General features: G+C 36.3%; 1 protein-coding gene across 4 annotated transcripts in view; it reads right to left on the bottom strand.

Annotated features, from left to right (window-relative positions):
• APLF (aprataxin and PNKP like factor) overlaps window positions 1-18,585 on the bottom strand; it is a 141,256-nt gene that overhangs the window by 61,727 nt on the left and 60,944 nt on the right. For 3 of the 4 annotated variants that reach the window (XM_036028061.1, XM_036028062.1, XM_028515872.2), the window contains exon 8: window positions 9,370-9,495. In XM_036028061.1, the coding sequence (XP_035883954.1) occupies window positions 9,370-9,495 (126 nt within the window). Of the gene's footprint in view, window positions 1-9,369; window positions 9,516-18,585 lie in introns of all 4 variants that reach the window. The other variant, XR_004903718.1, reaches the window with a different exon arrangement.

Below are 18,585 nucleotides of genomic sequence, written 5' to 3'. Positions count from 1 at the left end.
TACCTACTACAGAGAAACAAAACACAGGGAGGCTGCTAAATTGAGGAGATGAGGAGACAAAGAGATATGGCCCAAATTGAAAGAACAGAAAAAAAAGCCTAGAAAAAGACTAAATAAATAGAAATAGCCAACCTATCAGATATAGAGTTCAAAATACTGGTTATAAGGATGCTCAGAGAACTCATTGAGTATGGCAAAAAAAATAAAGAAAGAAATGAAGGTTACACAAAGTGAAATAAAAAATATATACATAAACAATTGAAGAGAAGGAAGCTGGGTTTCAAATCAGCAACTTGGAACAAAAGGAAGAAATAAGCATTCAACCAGGAAGGAAGAAGAAAACAAGAATTCAAAAAATGAGGAGAGGTTGAGGAACCTCTGAGACAACTACCAACATCCAAATATAGGGGTGCCAGAAGGAGAAGAGGAAGAGTAAAAATTGAAAGCTTATTTGAAAAAATAATGAAAGAAAGCTTCCCTAATTTGGCAAAGGAAACAGACATACAAGTCCAGGAAGCACAGAGAGTCCTAAACAAGTTGGACCCAAAGAGGAACACACTAAGACACATAATTAAAATGCCAAAGGTTAAAGGTAAAGAGAGAATTTTAAAAGCAGAAAGAGAAAACCAGAGAGTTATCTACAAAGGAGTTCCCATAAAACTATGAGCTGATTTCTCAAAAGAAACTTTGCAGGCAAGAAGGGGCTGGCAAGAAGTATTCAAAGTGTTGAAAAGCAAGAACCTACAATTGAGATTACTCTATCCAGCAAAGCTATCATTTAGAATAGAAGGGCAGATAAAGTGCTTCCCAGACAACGTAAAGCTAAAGGAGTTCATCATCTCTAAGAAATTATTATATGAAATCTTAAAAGGGCTTATTTATGAAAAAGAAGATCAAAACTATGGACATTAAATGCAACAAATTCACAATTATCAACAACTGAATCTAAAAAAACAAACTAAGCAAACAACTAGAACAGAAACAGAATCATGGATATGAAGATCATCTGGAGGGTTATTAGTTGGGAGGGGGTAAGGAGAGTGGGGGAAAAGGTGCAGGGACTAAGAAACATAATCGATAGGAACAAAATAGACAGGGGGATGTTAAGAATAGTACAAAAATGGAGAAGTCAAAGAACTTCTATGCACAACTGATGGACAGGAACTAAGGGGGTGACTGCTGGTGGGAATAGGGGTACCAGGCAGAGAGGGGCAAAGGGAGGAAATTGGAACAATTGTAGTAGCATAATCAATAAAATAGATTTTTAAAAATAAATGCATATTCAAATAAAGGAGAAAGAAAAACAAAGCCATAGAAGGCATTCCTATGTGTTTTGTCAAGGCTATATGAATATAATTGATGTGGTTAATGCTATTTCTAAATGAATTTTAAAAAATTATAGCCAAGTCTTATGTAAAACTGTAATAGTAAGTGATCAACATTTAGTCTAAAATACTTTCTTCTAAGACTGTATTCTTATACATGATCAAAGAACTGTAAGCATGGCAAATATTGATAGGTTACTTTCTCTATATGCAGATCCTATAAAAATGCATTAAGATACTATTGACTTTGATTATAATTAATTACAAATAAAATGATTCATAGACTCACATGACTAATTCTGGGAATCTCAACTACTAGGCAACTAACTAGAGTTTCCCTAATAGGGAAATATTTATTTTGCCTCAAATAATATAATAGCATGGATTTATACTAAATACATGTTCCTGTTTTTTATTAAGTGGCTTCTGAAAATTAGTATCTTGTAGTTTGATATGTACACATGCATATATTATCAGTTAAGATAATATTACAATAACTTGGAACATTTTTTAAAAATAGCAGAAAAACATTTTATATCATAGCTATAAACCTGAATCAGAAATAACAAAATATAAAGAATTTACTTATACTAAATATGCATTTTTTAAAATGATATATTGCTTGTGGCAAAGCACTGCTCTTTCACACTATAGAGATCATGTTGCTGATTCATTACAGTAAGGGCACTTATAGTTGATGACTGATACACTTCCTTACCTCATCCCTTTTAGAAGGTATTATAATTTTAAAATAAAGTAGGGCGTTGCCTTCTGAGAAACATGAAGGCACTAATATTTTCATTTGTATAATACCTACCTAAGGTATTGTAAATCCAAGGGAATGTATGTGAGTTTGATTTTACATTTTTACACTAAACTGGTTGAAAAATAGGTTCCATTCATACTAGTCTATATGTATTCTAAGTTAGTGCTTAATTTAACAAGCAAGAACAGGAGTCATAATACATTGCACAAAACCTATTACGTACCAGAGGAAGTGAATGAGTCAGAGGCAGGCACAGTATAAGTAGGTTATACTGGATATTAAGTATCTAATGTTCTAATTCAGACAAGTACCTTAGGCTAATCAAATGCATTAAACTGAGCTAGTCTTCTGACAGAATTCAGTGTACAGCACAAAAAGAATAAATTAGTTACGTAATTGGGAAGATACTTAAAATGATAGCATCAACTGCCTCATTAAAATTATTTTTTCAAGTTGATATTTTGTTAGATTTGAAAAATATGTCAGAGAAAATAGAATAATGCCTGTAGTCTAGAAAAATTCAATTTAATAATTAAATATCCTTTCTAAATATCAACCTCCTATACCACATGGGCAATGGAAAACTATTTTTTACTATGGTATGTATTTAATATGTGATCCATTTCTGTTTTTCTGTTTTACTCATAGGATGGAATGACTGAAAATGAAATAAACCCATATGTGTACAGCTGTGTTTTTATATTTGCTGTACTGTGATAAAACTTTGACCATAGATGACAATACTTGGAAAAACAATAAAATACCACACAAATGTAGGTAGCTGACACAGTATAAGACTAAGATTACTTCATGTATTATACAACATTTGAGGTCACCTAGATACATCAGAAAGAGAAACTGACTTGCACATATTCAAGGGACTTGACCGCAAGACTGGGAAGCAAAAGAAATTAAAAATCAACTTAGTATTTCAATTGAGAGAATAATCGTTTTTACTTGAGAATAGTTCTTACCCTGTTTTGTAAAAGCAAATTTTTAAAGACAATATGCAAACAAAGATGTTTTAGTTCATAAATTTCATCTCTCTTCCAAATGTGTCAATCACAATGGAAAACAGGCTTACCACAACGATACTTCTGGAATATACAGGGTTCATATTTGTGAGACAAAAGTGGGACAAAAGTAGGTTTACAGTTGTGAGTACACAAAATAGTTTATTATTATATTATTTATTAATTATGTTATCTTCCATGTGAACATCTGTAAACTCACTTCTGCCCCGCCCTGCATATACTTTTTATTTTCCTGAATATAATAACTTCTGGCTGATTTTTATGTGTTATTTTATAATCTGTGAGATTTCAATATTTTCCCTCAGTGGCTATAGGAAAAACATGCATGAATTTACATCAAAACTTTCTTTTAAGGAAACTAAATGAGAACATTTTATCATTCTGACACAGTAGGCTCACATTCTAGACTACTGAAATAAATATCTAGGCCCAAGTTGGAGCTATTCCTGTCTGGGGTGCCATATCGGCAACCAAAAAAATAACTTTCGTGTCCCTGCAAATGCTGTGCTTGCCTAGAAACACAGTCTGTCTAGTCAGCCAACGCCTAAACACCAAGCCAGCTCTGGGCTGTGTACTTACTTCCTTATTCCTTCTCATTCCAAATGAGGTTGACTACATGAATCCAGCCAATTGAATATCTTCTATTTTTCTCTTTCCTGTTTTTTATTTCTCTTTTTTAAAAAAAGATTATATTAATTTGTTTTTAGACAGAGAGGAAAGGAGAGAGAGAAACATCAATGTGTGGTTGCTTCTCACACGCCCCCTACTGGGGACTTGGCCAGCAACCCCCGAATGTGCCCTGACTGGGAATTGAACCAATGACCCTTTAGTTTGCAGGCTGGTGCTCAATCCACTAAGCCACATCAGCCAGGGCTATTTCTTATCTTATGAAAGTCCTCCTGCCTCATTTTGCAGTTCTCTGAATGGGGGCCATCTGTGTCAGGAAGTATTGAGTAAAGTTTATATCACCTAAATTGTATTCTTTAATCATTTTTTAATAGCACTAAACAATACATTGCTAAAACAATACGTATTCTTATAAATAGCCTTGGCTGGTGTGGCTCAGTGGATTGAGTGCTGGCTTGTGAACCAAAGGGTGACCGGTTCAATTCCCAGTCAGGGCACATGCCTGGGTTGTGGGCCAGGTCCCAGCGGGGGACATGTGAGAGGCAACCACACATTGATGTTCCTCTCCTTCTTTTCCTCCCTCCCTTCCCCCTCTAGAAATAAATAAATAAAATCTTTAAAAAATATTCTTATAAATAAAGGTTGTTAAAGAGTAAATTGATCATAGTATTAGTTTTTAATAATGACACAAAAAATCTAGATCATGTTTTTATTGCTGTTGTTTTTTTTGCCTAATAATGATAATGCAAAAGAAAAGGCATACAACTATGTATCATGCTTCTGCAATTAGAGTTTCTATTATCTGAAAAATTCACAAGTTCTTCAATCAAAGCACCTTATCCTGAGTTTTTTAAACTGCCAAATGTTTTGCCAGTTGTCTAAAAAGAGAAACAGTGTCATAGTTTAGGAAGCCACGACTAACAGTGGTGGAGTCAGGCCGAACCAGAGAGAAATGCTGGACTGGAGGAGGAGGAGACTGGGCTTTGACCTCACTGGCTTTGGAGTCTCAGGAAACTCATTTAAGCTTTCTTAGTTTCCTTCCCTTATTTGTAAAACAGCAGTCAATGTGAGTGATCATAAATAATGTTCTCCAAGAGTCTCTCTGAACTGTAATCAAACTTAACAGGAAAAAAATCTTCAGATTTTATCTTGAAGTAGAACCACAACACTAAGCAATTCAGCAGATGAAAAAATACACTATATGTATATGTAAATATATTCATAGATATGAAAGTTTCTATTACTACATGTGAATCACTGGCCTTGCAGTAATTTCTCTTGACTACTCCCACTGACCGCCTTCAAAAAGATTAATGAGATGAAGGTGGCAATTTTTGGCAACCTTATTCTCAGCAAGGCTTTGTATTTCATTTTTATTCTTCTCAAGAATAGGCACATTTAGATTTTGCTTCTGGGAAAAATGTAGGACATCATGGCGAACCAATATTCTTGTTTCAACAAATAGAAAAAAGATGATAAGCTATAAAAATAATTTTTGTGAGAATTGTGGGAGCATGAAAATTTTAGATTATCTAAAACTCCAGGGAGGGCCCTAAGCAGCATGGCTCTGTGTGTTGAGTGCTGGCCTGCGAACCGAGAGGTCACTGGTTCCATTCCCAGTCAGGGCACATGCCTGGATTGGGGGCCAGGTCCCCAGTTGGGGGCATGTGAAGGGAAGCCGATCAATGTTTCTCTCACACATCAATATTTTTCTCCCTCTCTGTCTCCCCCCCTTACCCTCTCTTTCTAAAAATAAATAAATAAAATCTTTAAAAATATAAAGAAATAAAATTCCATGGAGTAAAAAGCCCTTCATAGGTGAGTCAAAACTCTTTGGCTCTTTTCTTCCTTAGTGGCCTTTGCCAATTCTTGGTGTGGGCCGAGGATAAGATTTGTAGCAAGTGGGGGAACACTATTTGAAAAGAGACTAGTAGAGCTTTCCATGGTTTCACGGGATTGTCGTGACAGCTGAGGAATTAAAGGAACAAGGTCAATTTTTTCAAAGGTAGACCAAGTTTTATTAAAATGTCAACCTAATTATCTATGTAAGTCTCTGACTAGACAGAGATGCCTGGCTACTGTCTGCCAAACACAGGGGATACCCTCAGTGATGGAAGCAAATATCTATAATCTCTACAGTTCTTTTCATAAACAAAGTTAGGATTGCAAGAAAAAATCACTTAGACATGAAGAAGCAGAGAAATATGACCAATCACCAAAATAAAAGAAACTGATCAAGAAATGTTGATCAGCAAATACAATTTTTAAAATGCCTAAGAAAAATATGTTAAAGAATATGTTTTTTTAAGATTTTTAAAATTTATTTATTTTTAGAGAGGGGAAGGAGGGAGAAAGAGAGAGAGAGAGAGAGAAACATCAATGTACAGTTGCTGGGGGCTGTGGCCTGCAACCCAGGCATGTGCCCTGACTGGGAATTGAACCTGCGACAGACACTTTGGTTCACAGCCCGCACTCAATCCACTGAGCTACACCAGCCAGGGAAGAATATGTTTTGAAAAGAGGGAAAAATAGGGAGTGTGAATGAAATGATGGATAATTTCACCAAAATTAGAACGTATAAAAAATTATGGATAGTTTGAAATTGAAGAAAGCAGTTTCTGAAGTTAAAAATTCTTCAGAGGAGTTTAACAGCAGGCTAGACACAAAAGAGGTTTAGTAAACTGTTTAGACAATTAAACAGCAAATATCCATTTTGAAGTATGAAAGGAAATAAAAGGAGGACATTGTCAAAAATGTAATATATGTTTAATTGGAGTAGAAGAAAGAGAGAGGAGACAGAACACAGCAGAAGCAACATCTAATGAGACAAGAGCCAAGAAATGCCCCCAAACTAACAAGACAGTAACCTGCAAAAAATCTCACTGAACCCAAAACAGGAGGAATACAAATAAAAAAATACCTAGACATACGTAACCTGCTGAAACAAAAACCAATAACAAAAATTTTAAAAGTGACCAGAGAAAAGGCACATTAATTACAAAAGAGCAACAATATGTACTTTCAACATAGACTACGAATGCAAGGTCAGTAGAATGACACCTTTAAGAGATGAAAGGAAACAAAACTTGCCAATCTCAAATTCTATACCGAGTAAATACATCCCTCAAAAAATATATAAATAAAGCCATTTTCAGATACACAAAAGCTGAAAAAATTCTTTTCCAGATTTGCACTATATAAAACACTAAAAGAAGTTAAAACTAAAAGAAAATGATACTAGATGAAAGTATAAAACTTCAGGAAAGAATGAAGGGCACCCAAAGTAACAAATATGCCAGCAAGTATAAAAGAATTATGATGCTAACATTTAAGAAATTATTAACTATACCTTGTAAGTTAACATGCCTAGGGGGCAAACATATGATGACAACTGTAAAAAGGAAAGGCAGAAGGGGAAGAGGAAATGGGGTTAAATGGATGTGAGATTATTGTATGATCTGGGAAATGGTAAAGGAGACTGTATTAAGTCAGAGATGCCAAGTAAAGTCTAATGGAACTAATGAAAATACATACAACTAAAAAGTTAATGGAGAAGAAAAAATGGAATGAAAAACACTTGACTAACCCAAAACCAACCAGGAAAAGAATAAAGGAACAAAAATTGTATAGGACAAATAGAAAACAAACAGAAAAAAGGCAACATTAAACTGAAATATATCAGTAATTGTATTAAATGTAACTGTATTAAATGTACACCTCAAAGGCAGAGACCATCAGACTGGATTAAAAAATAAGACCAAGGAACTGATTATATGCTATTTGTGAAGACATGCTTCAAATATAAAGATAGAGGCTGAATGTGAAAGGATGAAAAATGTCAGCAAACATTTAACAAAAGCTGGAGCGGCGCTATCTTGTATCACACAGAGTTCTACTTCTGGCAATGACAGAATAAATCTATCAAAAACAATAACCTTCAGGCAACGGGTAGCTATCAAAAGCAGGCAGGACCAGAGGTGAGTCGACATGTGGAAAAAAGGGAGCAGCTCTGAGTGAGCTCCGCTGTCTATGGCCTTCCCCCGTGGGACAGCGAACAGTCAGTCCATTAAGAAAAACTAACAGAATTAAGGGAAGAAATATTATTCTCATTTCTGGTATCAGAAAGAAAAATTTTAACATCTCGCTTCTAAGTAGTAGTAGAATGTTTGCTATAATCTTGTTGTACCTATTCTTTATAATGTTAAAGATGTTTCCTTTTATCCCTACTTTGAAATAAGTTTTCATCATTAAAGAATTTTGTCAGTTTTTAAAATTATCTGTTGAAGTTATTATATAATTTTCTACTTATTCTGATATGTGGTGAATAATTAAATTATTTTTTAATATTAAAGAAAACATGTATTCCCTGAATGAACCCAATTTGCTCAGTATAGTTTCCTTGTTTTGTTAATTGTTTGATTTAGTTAACTAATTATTTTTGTTCTTTTTACACCTAATTTCAAAAGTCATTTTTCCTGTAATTTTTCATTTTGTATTTTTCTTGCTGAGTTTTAGTGTCAAGATTACATTTGTTTCATAAAATGAGTTGGAGAATATAACCTTTTTTACTTTTTTGAGGATATTTTGTCTAAAAATCGTTTCTTCTTTCATGCCAAATAATTTCTTTAGTGGAAGGCTTTTTAATTACATATTCGATTTCTCTAACATTATAGGATTATTCCATTTCTTGTATTTCTTTCTAAAAGTTGTATTCTCTAGGAATTTGTTCATTCCTCCTAATTTTTCAAGTTTATTGACACAGCTGATGAAAATATCTTATTATCTGCATGATGTTCTCTGCTGGAATAGAACACTTATTTTTCAAATGATTAGGCATAAATTTTTTATTTTCCTTTTTAGCCTCAGAAGTTTATTTCACCTTCTATAACCACAATTATAGAAATTGCAACAAATTCAAAAAGTCCATTAGTTCAGTAACCTGTATTCCAAAATTATCAGAAAAATGGCTCTTTGGAATTAACACTCCCTGAGACTGGAATCACTACTTTTTTCTTTGGGAGTATAATCTATTTCAAGTTCATTCATTCATTAAACAAAGTTGCAGATACAAGGATAAAAGAGTCCTTGCTGTCCAGAAACTTACTGCCTGGAGGAGGACACAATCCAATAAAGAAACAAACACAGTCTCTTGAGATAAATCCTACTCTGTGAGATACCCATGGACACGAGATGCTATGGAGGAGAGAGAGGCAACTTTACTCTTCTTACAGGATCCAGTTCCACGTGTCCGCACGAATGGTGGAGTTGATGGAGGCAGATGGGTATCCTGAGTTGATTTGTGTCACACTAAGGAGTCTGGATAAAGTGTGGGATGGGACAGCATTGGCAGCTTTTAAATGATATGATCTGAATTTTAGAAAGTTAGAAATGGGAAAAATTGCAGGCATCTAGAAGGTTAATAACTTCAACAATTTAGGATTATCTAAAATAAATATTACAACCCTACCTATGTATTAGCAAAATGAAAACCTATTTTCTATGGAAGTTTAAAAACTAGAAGTTAAAAGCTTGAGATGAGAAAGTGCAGGTACCAGGGAATAAACAACAGAGATCACAGAGAAAAGGAAGCACAACCACCCGTTTCAGGGTCACGTACCTGTAACAAGATTCTCCATAAGGACATTCAGGCCGGTCATCAGCCTCATCTTGACATGTGGCTTCTACACGTCCATAGTCACTATCACCGGGGTGACTGAAATGTTGAAAATGGACAGGATTCTTCCTATGAGGGTTACAAATACACTGTGAGAAAAAAGAATTAATAGGATATACAAAATTTCTAGATATATTAAAAAACCATTAATAGGTTATGGCAGGAAACCAAGCACCATACAGCTGACTATTCCAGAATGTGAAGTAATGTGCTGCACTGTTCCAAACATTGTGAAGCTCATCACATACTCAGCACAGAACTCTCATGGTATGAAAATTAACTTCTGGTGATGTATGGTAACTTCTGTGTGCCAATGGCCAATTTGCAAATAGTACTTCACATATTAAAGTATAGTGTTTAAAGACTTTCGGTGAACACATGGATGCACTCTCTATTTGGATTAAAAAAGACTTTTTACCAACAATTTAGAAGCCTCCACAGGTCTCCTTCCAATCATTAAACCAATTTACTACCTAAAGGTAACCACTATCCTATCATAGAAAATAGTGTGTCTCAAATTTTTGGTTGCAAGAAAAAATTACTAAAATTCCAGAGAGCTCTTGTTTATGTAGGCTATTTAACCTGTTAGAAATAAAACATTAGAAATGTAAAAAATACATAAAGAATAATTAACCACTTACATATTATCATAAATAACACATCAACATAAATAACTCTACTTTCCATAAAAATATGTAGAGATGCTGTTTCAAACTTTGAAAATGTCCTTAATGTCTGCCTTAATAGAAGGCATCTGGATTCTCACCTCTGCTTCTGCATTCAATCACTAACAACAGCACAGAACATGCAGCCTCTGGAAAACTCTACTGGACACTTATGAGTACGAGAATGAAAGTGAAAAAGGCGCACACACACACACACACACACACACACAAAAGTCTCAGTATTATTATGAAAATAGGTTTAACATTACAGATTTCCTAGAAGGTTCCTGAGGACCATAACTTCTCAGGGGTCTCTGGACCATACTTTGAGAAGCAATGTTATAAAATAACATATTCGCCTTGTTTGCTCTTGAACTTAAATGGAGATATATAGTATACATTTCTTTGAGAATGACTTTTTATGTTTGTATGATTATATCATTGCATGGAGCAGTAGTATAGTTCCATTACCGTATAACATCTGATTGTATGAAGCTGCTACAATTTATTTGTCCATTTTACTATTCATAGATCTTTGGGTTCATTCAAGTCATTGGCTTTTATAAGTAATACAGCCATGAACATTCTGCCTTTGGTATACATGTCTGTGCATGCTCTATATACAAAGAAAACTCTAAAGATTTCATTTAAAAAAGTTAGAATAAGTAATACATTAATTCAGCAAAGTTGCAGAATAAAAAATTTCTTAAATCACTTGTTTCTATTTATTCATAATAAATAATCTCAAAAGAAATTAAAAACCAGTTTCATTCATAATAACATTCAAAAAATAAAGTTTAGGAGGATCTGGCGAGATGGTGGTGGAACCACTTTCCAGAGCCAGACTGGAAATAAAATAAAAAAGGAGAATAATTACCCAAGTTAAACCACATGCTACCTGAAAATGAAACTTGTAACCAAAGACAGCCACAAAATAATCCCTAGACTGGTAGGAAACACGGGGACATCTTAAAGGGGCTGGCCCTGCACACACAGGTGGACCACAGACTGGCCCCCCAAGCAGAGAACCGGTGCTGAGGCTGGCCCACCATGTAGCAAACAGCAGTGAAAGGCCATGAGGGTTCTCTCTGCTGCGGAGAGGAAAACTGCTGGTGACAAATCCACCATCTTTTTTTTCCCCTTAAAGGGGCAAAGGACAGGTTTTGTGTTTTCAGCTACTCACCTCAGACCCCTGTGAATGGAGGTGGCCAGGACTCACGTGAGGAGAGGCTGGAGTGGGAGGCACTGGAGAGAGACTTGGGACAGTGGCTATGGGATTTGGGAGGCCGGGATATACCTGGGCTTCACAGTAGCCATCTTTCTTGAGAACAGCTAGCCTCTCGCAGGGGAAAATCAATTACCTTACCCTGTGGGACACTGCACCCTCCCCCTATGGAGGTCCACTTGCCAGACCCTCTGAAATCCTATTTGCTCCATCCTGTACCTTTCTTATTCTTTTTTCAGTTTTGTTCTGTTTTGGTGTTTTGTTTTATTTGTTTTTTTCCCCCTTTCTTTTCTGCCATCCTGTACCTTAACCGTTGCTGAAGAGACAACAACCTAAACAGACTCAGGGGTTGTCAGAGCCTGGCTATAGGGCGCAGCCAAACCATACGCTTTCCTGGGAAACAGACTGCTGCTTCCCCTCAGGGGAGAGTCACAGAAACACTGTCCGAGTGCCCAGCAGAGTACAGGGAAATAATCCCAGACGGGCTCAGACTAGTGGCTGGGGGGAGGGGGATCACACCCACCATCTTGCCTGAAGTCTGAGAGGCACCTGCCATGGGAGATCCAAGAATAACAGCCACCTTTATCTGTTAGAAGCCCCCTCAGAAACAGTCAGGATTGTTCAACTAGTCTAAGACTGACAGCAGGCCAGTAGGCAGAGATAGGCAGAGGCGATCCTGTGGTGACTTGGGACACTTGCTGACACACCCATGGACCCAGTGCTGATAAGAGCCAGCTTTGCAGAGCAGCTTGGCTCACCCTGAGAGTACCCAGGCCCAGAAGAATCAGCCACAAACTGTGGCTCACTTGTAGCTTTGAAATGGTTGCCAAGGGCCAGACGTGGACAGCATCTGACATTGACTTACACCCGACTCAGACACTATAGCTGTATCCAAAGGGAGAAACCAGAAGAGGAAGAGCAACAAACTGAAAACTTATTTGAAAAACTAATGGAGAACTTCCTCAATTTGGTGAAGAAAATAGACTTCCAGGAAATCCAGAAAGCTCAGAGAGTCCAAAAGAAATTGGAACCAAGGAAACACATACCAAGGCACACCATAATTACATTACCCAAGATTAAAGATAAGGGGAGACTCTTAAAAGCAGCAAGAGAGAAGGAGACTGTTACCTACAAAGGAGTTCCCATAAGACTATTAGCTGATTTCTCAAAAGAAACTTTGCAGGCAAGAAGGGGCTGGAAAGAAGTATTCCAAGTCATGAAAGGCAAGGACCTACATGTAATATTACTCTATCCAGCAAAGCTATCATTTAGAATGGAAGGACAGATAAAGTGCTTCCCAGATAAGGTCAAGTTAAAGGAGTTCATCATTACCAAGTCCATATTATATGAAAGGTTAAAGGGACCTACCTAAGAAAAAAAAAGATGATAAAAACTATGAACAGTAAAATTACAACAAACTCACAACTATCAATGACTGAACCTAAAACAAAACAAAATAAGAACTAAGCAAACAACTAGAATAGGAATAGAATCACAGAAATGGAGAACATGTGGAGGGTTATCAGTGAGGAGGGGGAGGGGGAAAATGGGGGAAAAGGTACAGGGAATCAGTAGCATAAATGATAGGTACAAAATAGACAGGGAGAGGTTAAGAACAGTTTAGGAAATGGAGAAGCCAAAGAACTTGTATTTACAACCCACAGACATAAACTAAGGGGTGAAAATGCTAGTGGTGGGGGGTACAGGGCAGAGGGGAAGAAAGGGGAGAAGAAAATGGGGACAACTGTAATAGCATAATCACTACAATATATATATATTTTTTTAAAAGAATGAGGATAGTTTAAAGGAGCTTTGGGACAATGTGAAACATAACAATATTGACATCATAGGGATGGATACCAGAAGGAGAAGAAAGGGAGCCAGGAATAGAAAACCTGTTTGAAGAAATAATGACAGAAAACTTCCCTAATTTGGTGAGGGAGAGAGTCACGCAGGTTCAGGAAGCACAGAGAGTCCCAATCGAGATGAACCCAAAGGTGCCCACACCAAGGCACATCACAATTAAAAGGGCAAAAATTAAAGACAAAAGAGAGAATCTTAAAGACAGCAAAAGAGAAAAAGCTAGTTACCTACAAAGGAGCTCCAATGAAGCTATCAGCTGATTTCCCAACAGAAACACTACAGGCCAGAAAGGACTGGCATGAAATATTCCAAGTAAGGAAAAGCAAAGACCTGTAACCAAGAATACTCTATCCAGCAAGGTTCTCATTTAAAATGGAAGGCGATATAAAGAACTTCCCAGATAAAGAAAGGGTAAAGGAATACATTTCCACCAAACCAGCATTGTAAGAGACACTAAAGGGACTGCTTTAAGAAGAAATATAGAGAGAGAGGAACACAGATACAAAGAGGAAAAATGCCAATGAATAAGTACCTATCAATATTAACCTTAAATGTAAATGGGCTGAATGCTTCAATCAACAATAAAGAAAATCCTAAAAAAAAAGGACTTCACTAAAGCATAATAAGAAATGATAAAAAACAAACAAACAAACAAACAATAAAATCTGCTTAGAGAAAAAAGACATAAGGTTAGCTGAATGGATAAGAAAAGATGACCCACAAATACACTGACTACAGTAGACCCAGCCCAGAACAAAAGATTTACACAGGCTGAAAGTGAAGGGATGGAAAAAATCTATGCAAACAGACATGAAAAAAAAAAAAAAAAAAGCTGGGGCAGGAATACTTACATCAGACAAAATAGACTTCAAAAATAAGGTCATAATAAGGGACAAAAAAGGTCACTAAATAATATTTAAGGGAGCAGTTCAACAAGAGGGTTTCACCCTTGTGAACATATATGCACCCAACATATAGGAGCACCTAAATATATAAGGAAAATATTGGAGGACTTTAAGAAGGAGATCGACAGCAATATAGTCATTACAGCAGGCTTTGACACTCCATTGTCAACAATGGACAGATCTTCCAGACAAAAAATCAATAAGGATATAGTGGCATTAAATGACACACTAGAGTAAATGGACATAATTGATATTTACAGAACATTTCATCCCAAAGAAGCAAAATATCCACTCTTCTCAAATGCACATGGATCATTTTCAAAGAGAGGCCACATGGTAGGACACAAAACAAGCCTTAACAAGCTAAAGAAAGCTTAAATTATATCAAGCATCTTTTCAGACCACAATAGTTTGAAACTAGAAACCAATCTCAAGAAAAAAAGTCAAAAACATTCAAACACTTAAACACTGAATAACATGTTATTAAATAATGAATGAATTAACACTGAGATCAAGGAAAAAAATCAAAAAGTACCTGTAAATAGAGAATGAACTTGCAACAGCCTAAAACCTGTGAGACACAGTGAATACTTCCCTGAGAGGGAAGTTCATAGCAATACAGGCCTGCCTAAAGAAGAAAGAAATCTCAAAAAACAAAACAAAACAAAACAAAAAACCAACCGAACTCCACAAGTAAAAGAACTAAAGGAACAACAACAAATCCCAGAGTGAGTAAAAGGAAGGAAATAACCCAGATCAGAACAGGATTAAATGACATAGAGACTAATAAAACAATTCAAAGGATCAATAAATCCAGGAACTGGTTCTTTGAAAAGATAAACAGAATGAACAAACCCTTAACTAGGTTTATCAAGAAAAAAAAGAAAGAAGACCCAAATAAACAAAATCAGAAATGAAAGAGGAAAAGTAACAACTGATACCACAGAAATATAAAGGATTGTAAGAAATTACTATTAGCCACCACACAAGGTCTGTCCAGAAGGTATCTGACCATGTAATATGAAAAATAGAGACATTTATTGAAGAAGATACAAGACACAAGAAACATTGTACATAGGAAAATGATGCCTCAGTCCCCTTCAAAGTAGGCACCTTGGGACCTCACACAGTTCTCCCACCACCCTATTAATGTTCAAAACACCCTGCAAAATCCTTTGTTGGAATCACCATCAGCTATCACGTCATATTTTCCCTAATCTTATCAGTGGTCTGAAATCACCTTCTCAAAGGTGAGTGCATTTTGGAAAAAGCCAAGTTAGCCAGAAGTCACAGGGTGGAAACTATGGGCTGCAGGGGGCCTGAGTCACCTGGGTAACTTGACGTTTTGCCAAAAAACTCTGCATGAGACAGGATACATGAGTGGGTGCATTGTTGTGATAAAGCTATCCATATCTGCGGCTGTTTTTGTCATATTGTATCTCTCAACTGATGAAGAACATCGAGGTAGTACTCCTTATTAACTGTTTGGCCTGGAGCATACTCATGATGGACAACACCTTCCTAATCAAAAAGCACAGTTAACATGGTCTTGATTTTGCTGTGATTTCACCATGCATTCTTCGGGCATGGAGAACCAGGCAACTTCCTTTGTGCAGCTGGGCCTTCATTTCTGGATCACAGCTGTAGGCCCACAGTTCATCTCTGGTTATGACCTTCCTGAGGAAATCTGGTTTATTGGTAGTGGTTTGAATCAAGTCATTAGCAACTGCAGCTCTATGTTCCTTCTGCTCTGGTAGCAGAAGCTGTGGAGCGAGTTCTGCCATGACATGTTTCATGCCAAGATCCTGGGTCAAAATCTTGGACACAGTAGTTCATGGAATCCCCAGATCAACTTCTAGTTCTCTCATTGTCTGTTGTCTATCTTTGTTGACTGCAGCCTGTACACGTTCAACGTTCTCAGGTGTTCTGCTTGTTGCAGGCCTTCCAGACCATGGGTCACTTTCAATAGATTTTTGACCATCTTTGAAGCATTTGTTCCACACTTTTATTTGTGCTGTCCTCATTGCATCACACCCAGAAAGCCTTCTGAATCATCTGGATAGTTTCCATGGAGGAATGTTCAAGCTTACCACAAAAATATGATGCAGATTCACTGCTCTACTCAATCAGTTGTTTTGAATGTGATGGCCACACAGTACACATGCTCACTTAACAGTGTCTATTGTCCCCACTGACTAGTGCAGAGAAGTCTTCATTGTACATGCATGCACATTCTAGTCCACTCTCCTGGGCTGTTGGGTTACACCAATGTCACAGAAACTGTTCTCATTATATAACAATGGCTGGACTTTTTCTATACAGACCTCATATGCCAAGAAATTGGACAACCTGGATGAAATGGATAAATTTCAAGTAACATACAATCCTCCAAAACTGAATCAGGAAGAAGCAAAAAACCTGAATGGACCAATAACCACTAGTGAAATTGAAGCAGTAATCAAAACACTCCCAGCACACAAAAGCCCTGGACCAGATGGCTTCACAGGCAAATTTTACCAAATATTCGAAGAATTACCTATCCTTCTCAAACTATTCCAAAAAAGTTCAAGAAGAGGGAAGAATGCCAAATTCTTTTTCCCAGGCCAGTATTATCCTAATCCCAAAACCAGGTAAAGACACAAAAAAGAAAGAAAATTACAGGTCAATATCTCTGATGAACATAGATGCTAAAATCCTCAATAAAATATTAGTAAGTCAGATCCAGCAGTACATTAAAAAGTGGGGTACACCATGATACACCATGATCAAGTGGGATTTATTCCAGAGATATAACAATTGTACATATTCACAAATCATATAAACGTGATATATCACATAAACAAAATGTGACACATCACATAAACAAAATGAAAGACGACATCACATGATCATATCATCTGATGCAGAAAAAGCATTTGATAAAATCCAGCACCCATTTATGATAAAAAACACTCAGCAAAGTAGGAATAGAGGGAACATACCTCAACATAATAAAGGCCATATACAAGAAACCTAAAGCCAACATCAAACTCAATGGTCAAAAACTAAAAGTTTCCTTTAAGATCAGTATTAAACAAGAACGTCCACTTTCACCACTCTTATTCAATGTAGTACTGGAAGTCCTAGCCACAGCAATCAGACAAGAAGAAATAAAAGGCATCCAATTGGAAAAGAGGAAGTAAAAATGTCATTATTCGCAGCTGTCATTATAGTGTACATAGAAAACCCCTCAGTCTCCATCACAAAACTACTTGACCTAATAAGTGAATTCAGTAGTGGGATACAAAGTCAATACTCAGAAATCGATGGCATTTTTTGTACACTAACAATGAACTAGCAGAACAAGAAACTAAAAAAGAAATCCCATTTATTACACTAACAGCAAAAAAAAAAAAAAAAAGTGCCTAGGAATAGATTTATCCAAGGAGGTAAAGGACCTGTACTTGGAAAACTATAAAACACCAAAGAAAGAAATTGAGGGAGATACAAATAAATGGAAGCACATACCATGTTTATAGGTTGGAACAATTAACATTATTAAAATGTACATATTGCCCAAAGCAATCTGTAGAATCAATACAAATCTTATTAAAATACCAATGGTATATTTCACAGATCTAGAGCAAATACTCCAAAAATTTATATGGAACCAAAAAAGACCCTGAATAACCTAAGCAATCTTGAGAAAGAAGATGAAAGTTGGAGGGATCAAAATACCTGATATCAAACTAGACTACAAGGCTACTATAATCAAAAATGGTCTGGTACTGGCATAAGAACAGACCCATAGATCAAAGGAACAGAATATAGAGAGGCCAGAAATAAACCCATGTCTTTCTGGTCAATCAATATTTGTTAAAGGGTACATAAGCATACAATGGAGTAAAGACAGTCTTCAATATATGGGGTTGGGAGAAGTGGACTGGTACATGCAAAAAAAAAAAACCTAGACCACCAACTTACACCATACACCAGAATAAACTCAAGATGGATGAAAGACTTAAATATGAGTCATGATACCATAAAAATCTTAGTGAAAATCACAGGCAGTAAAATTTCAGATATCTCACATAGCAATATTTTTGCCAATATATATCCTAGGGCAAAAGAAATAAAGGGAAAAAACAAACAAATGGGACTACATCAAATTAAAAGGCTTCTGTGTGACTAAAGAAACCAGCATCAAAATGGAAAGGGAACCTATTGTATGGGATAACATATTGGTGAATGATACAGCAGACAAGGGTTTAATCTCCAAACTATGTAAAGAGCTCATACGACTCAACAGGAGACAAACAATTCACTTAAAAATAGGCAAACAACCTCAACACACTTCTCCAAGGAGGACATACAGGAGGCCCATAGACATATGAAAAGATGCTCAACATCATTAGCCATCTGAGAGATGCAAATTAAAACCACAATGAGATACCACCTCACAGTTGCCAAAATGGCTATCATTAATGAATCAACAAACATCAAGTGCTGGTGAAAATGAGGA

This window comes from Phyllostomus discolor, chromosome 6 (assembly GCF_004126475.2).
Source record: "Phyllostomus discolor isolate MPI-MPIP mPhyDis1 chromosome 6, mPhyDis1.pri.v3, whole genome shotgun sequence".
In the NCBI taxonomy this organism is placed as follows: Eukaryota; Metazoa; Chordata; class Mammalia; order Chiroptera; family Phyllostomidae; genus Phyllostomus; species Phyllostomus discolor.
The sequence above is the reverse complement of the archived record's forward strand: the minus strand, read 5'-3'. Positions and strand labels throughout refer to the sequence as shown.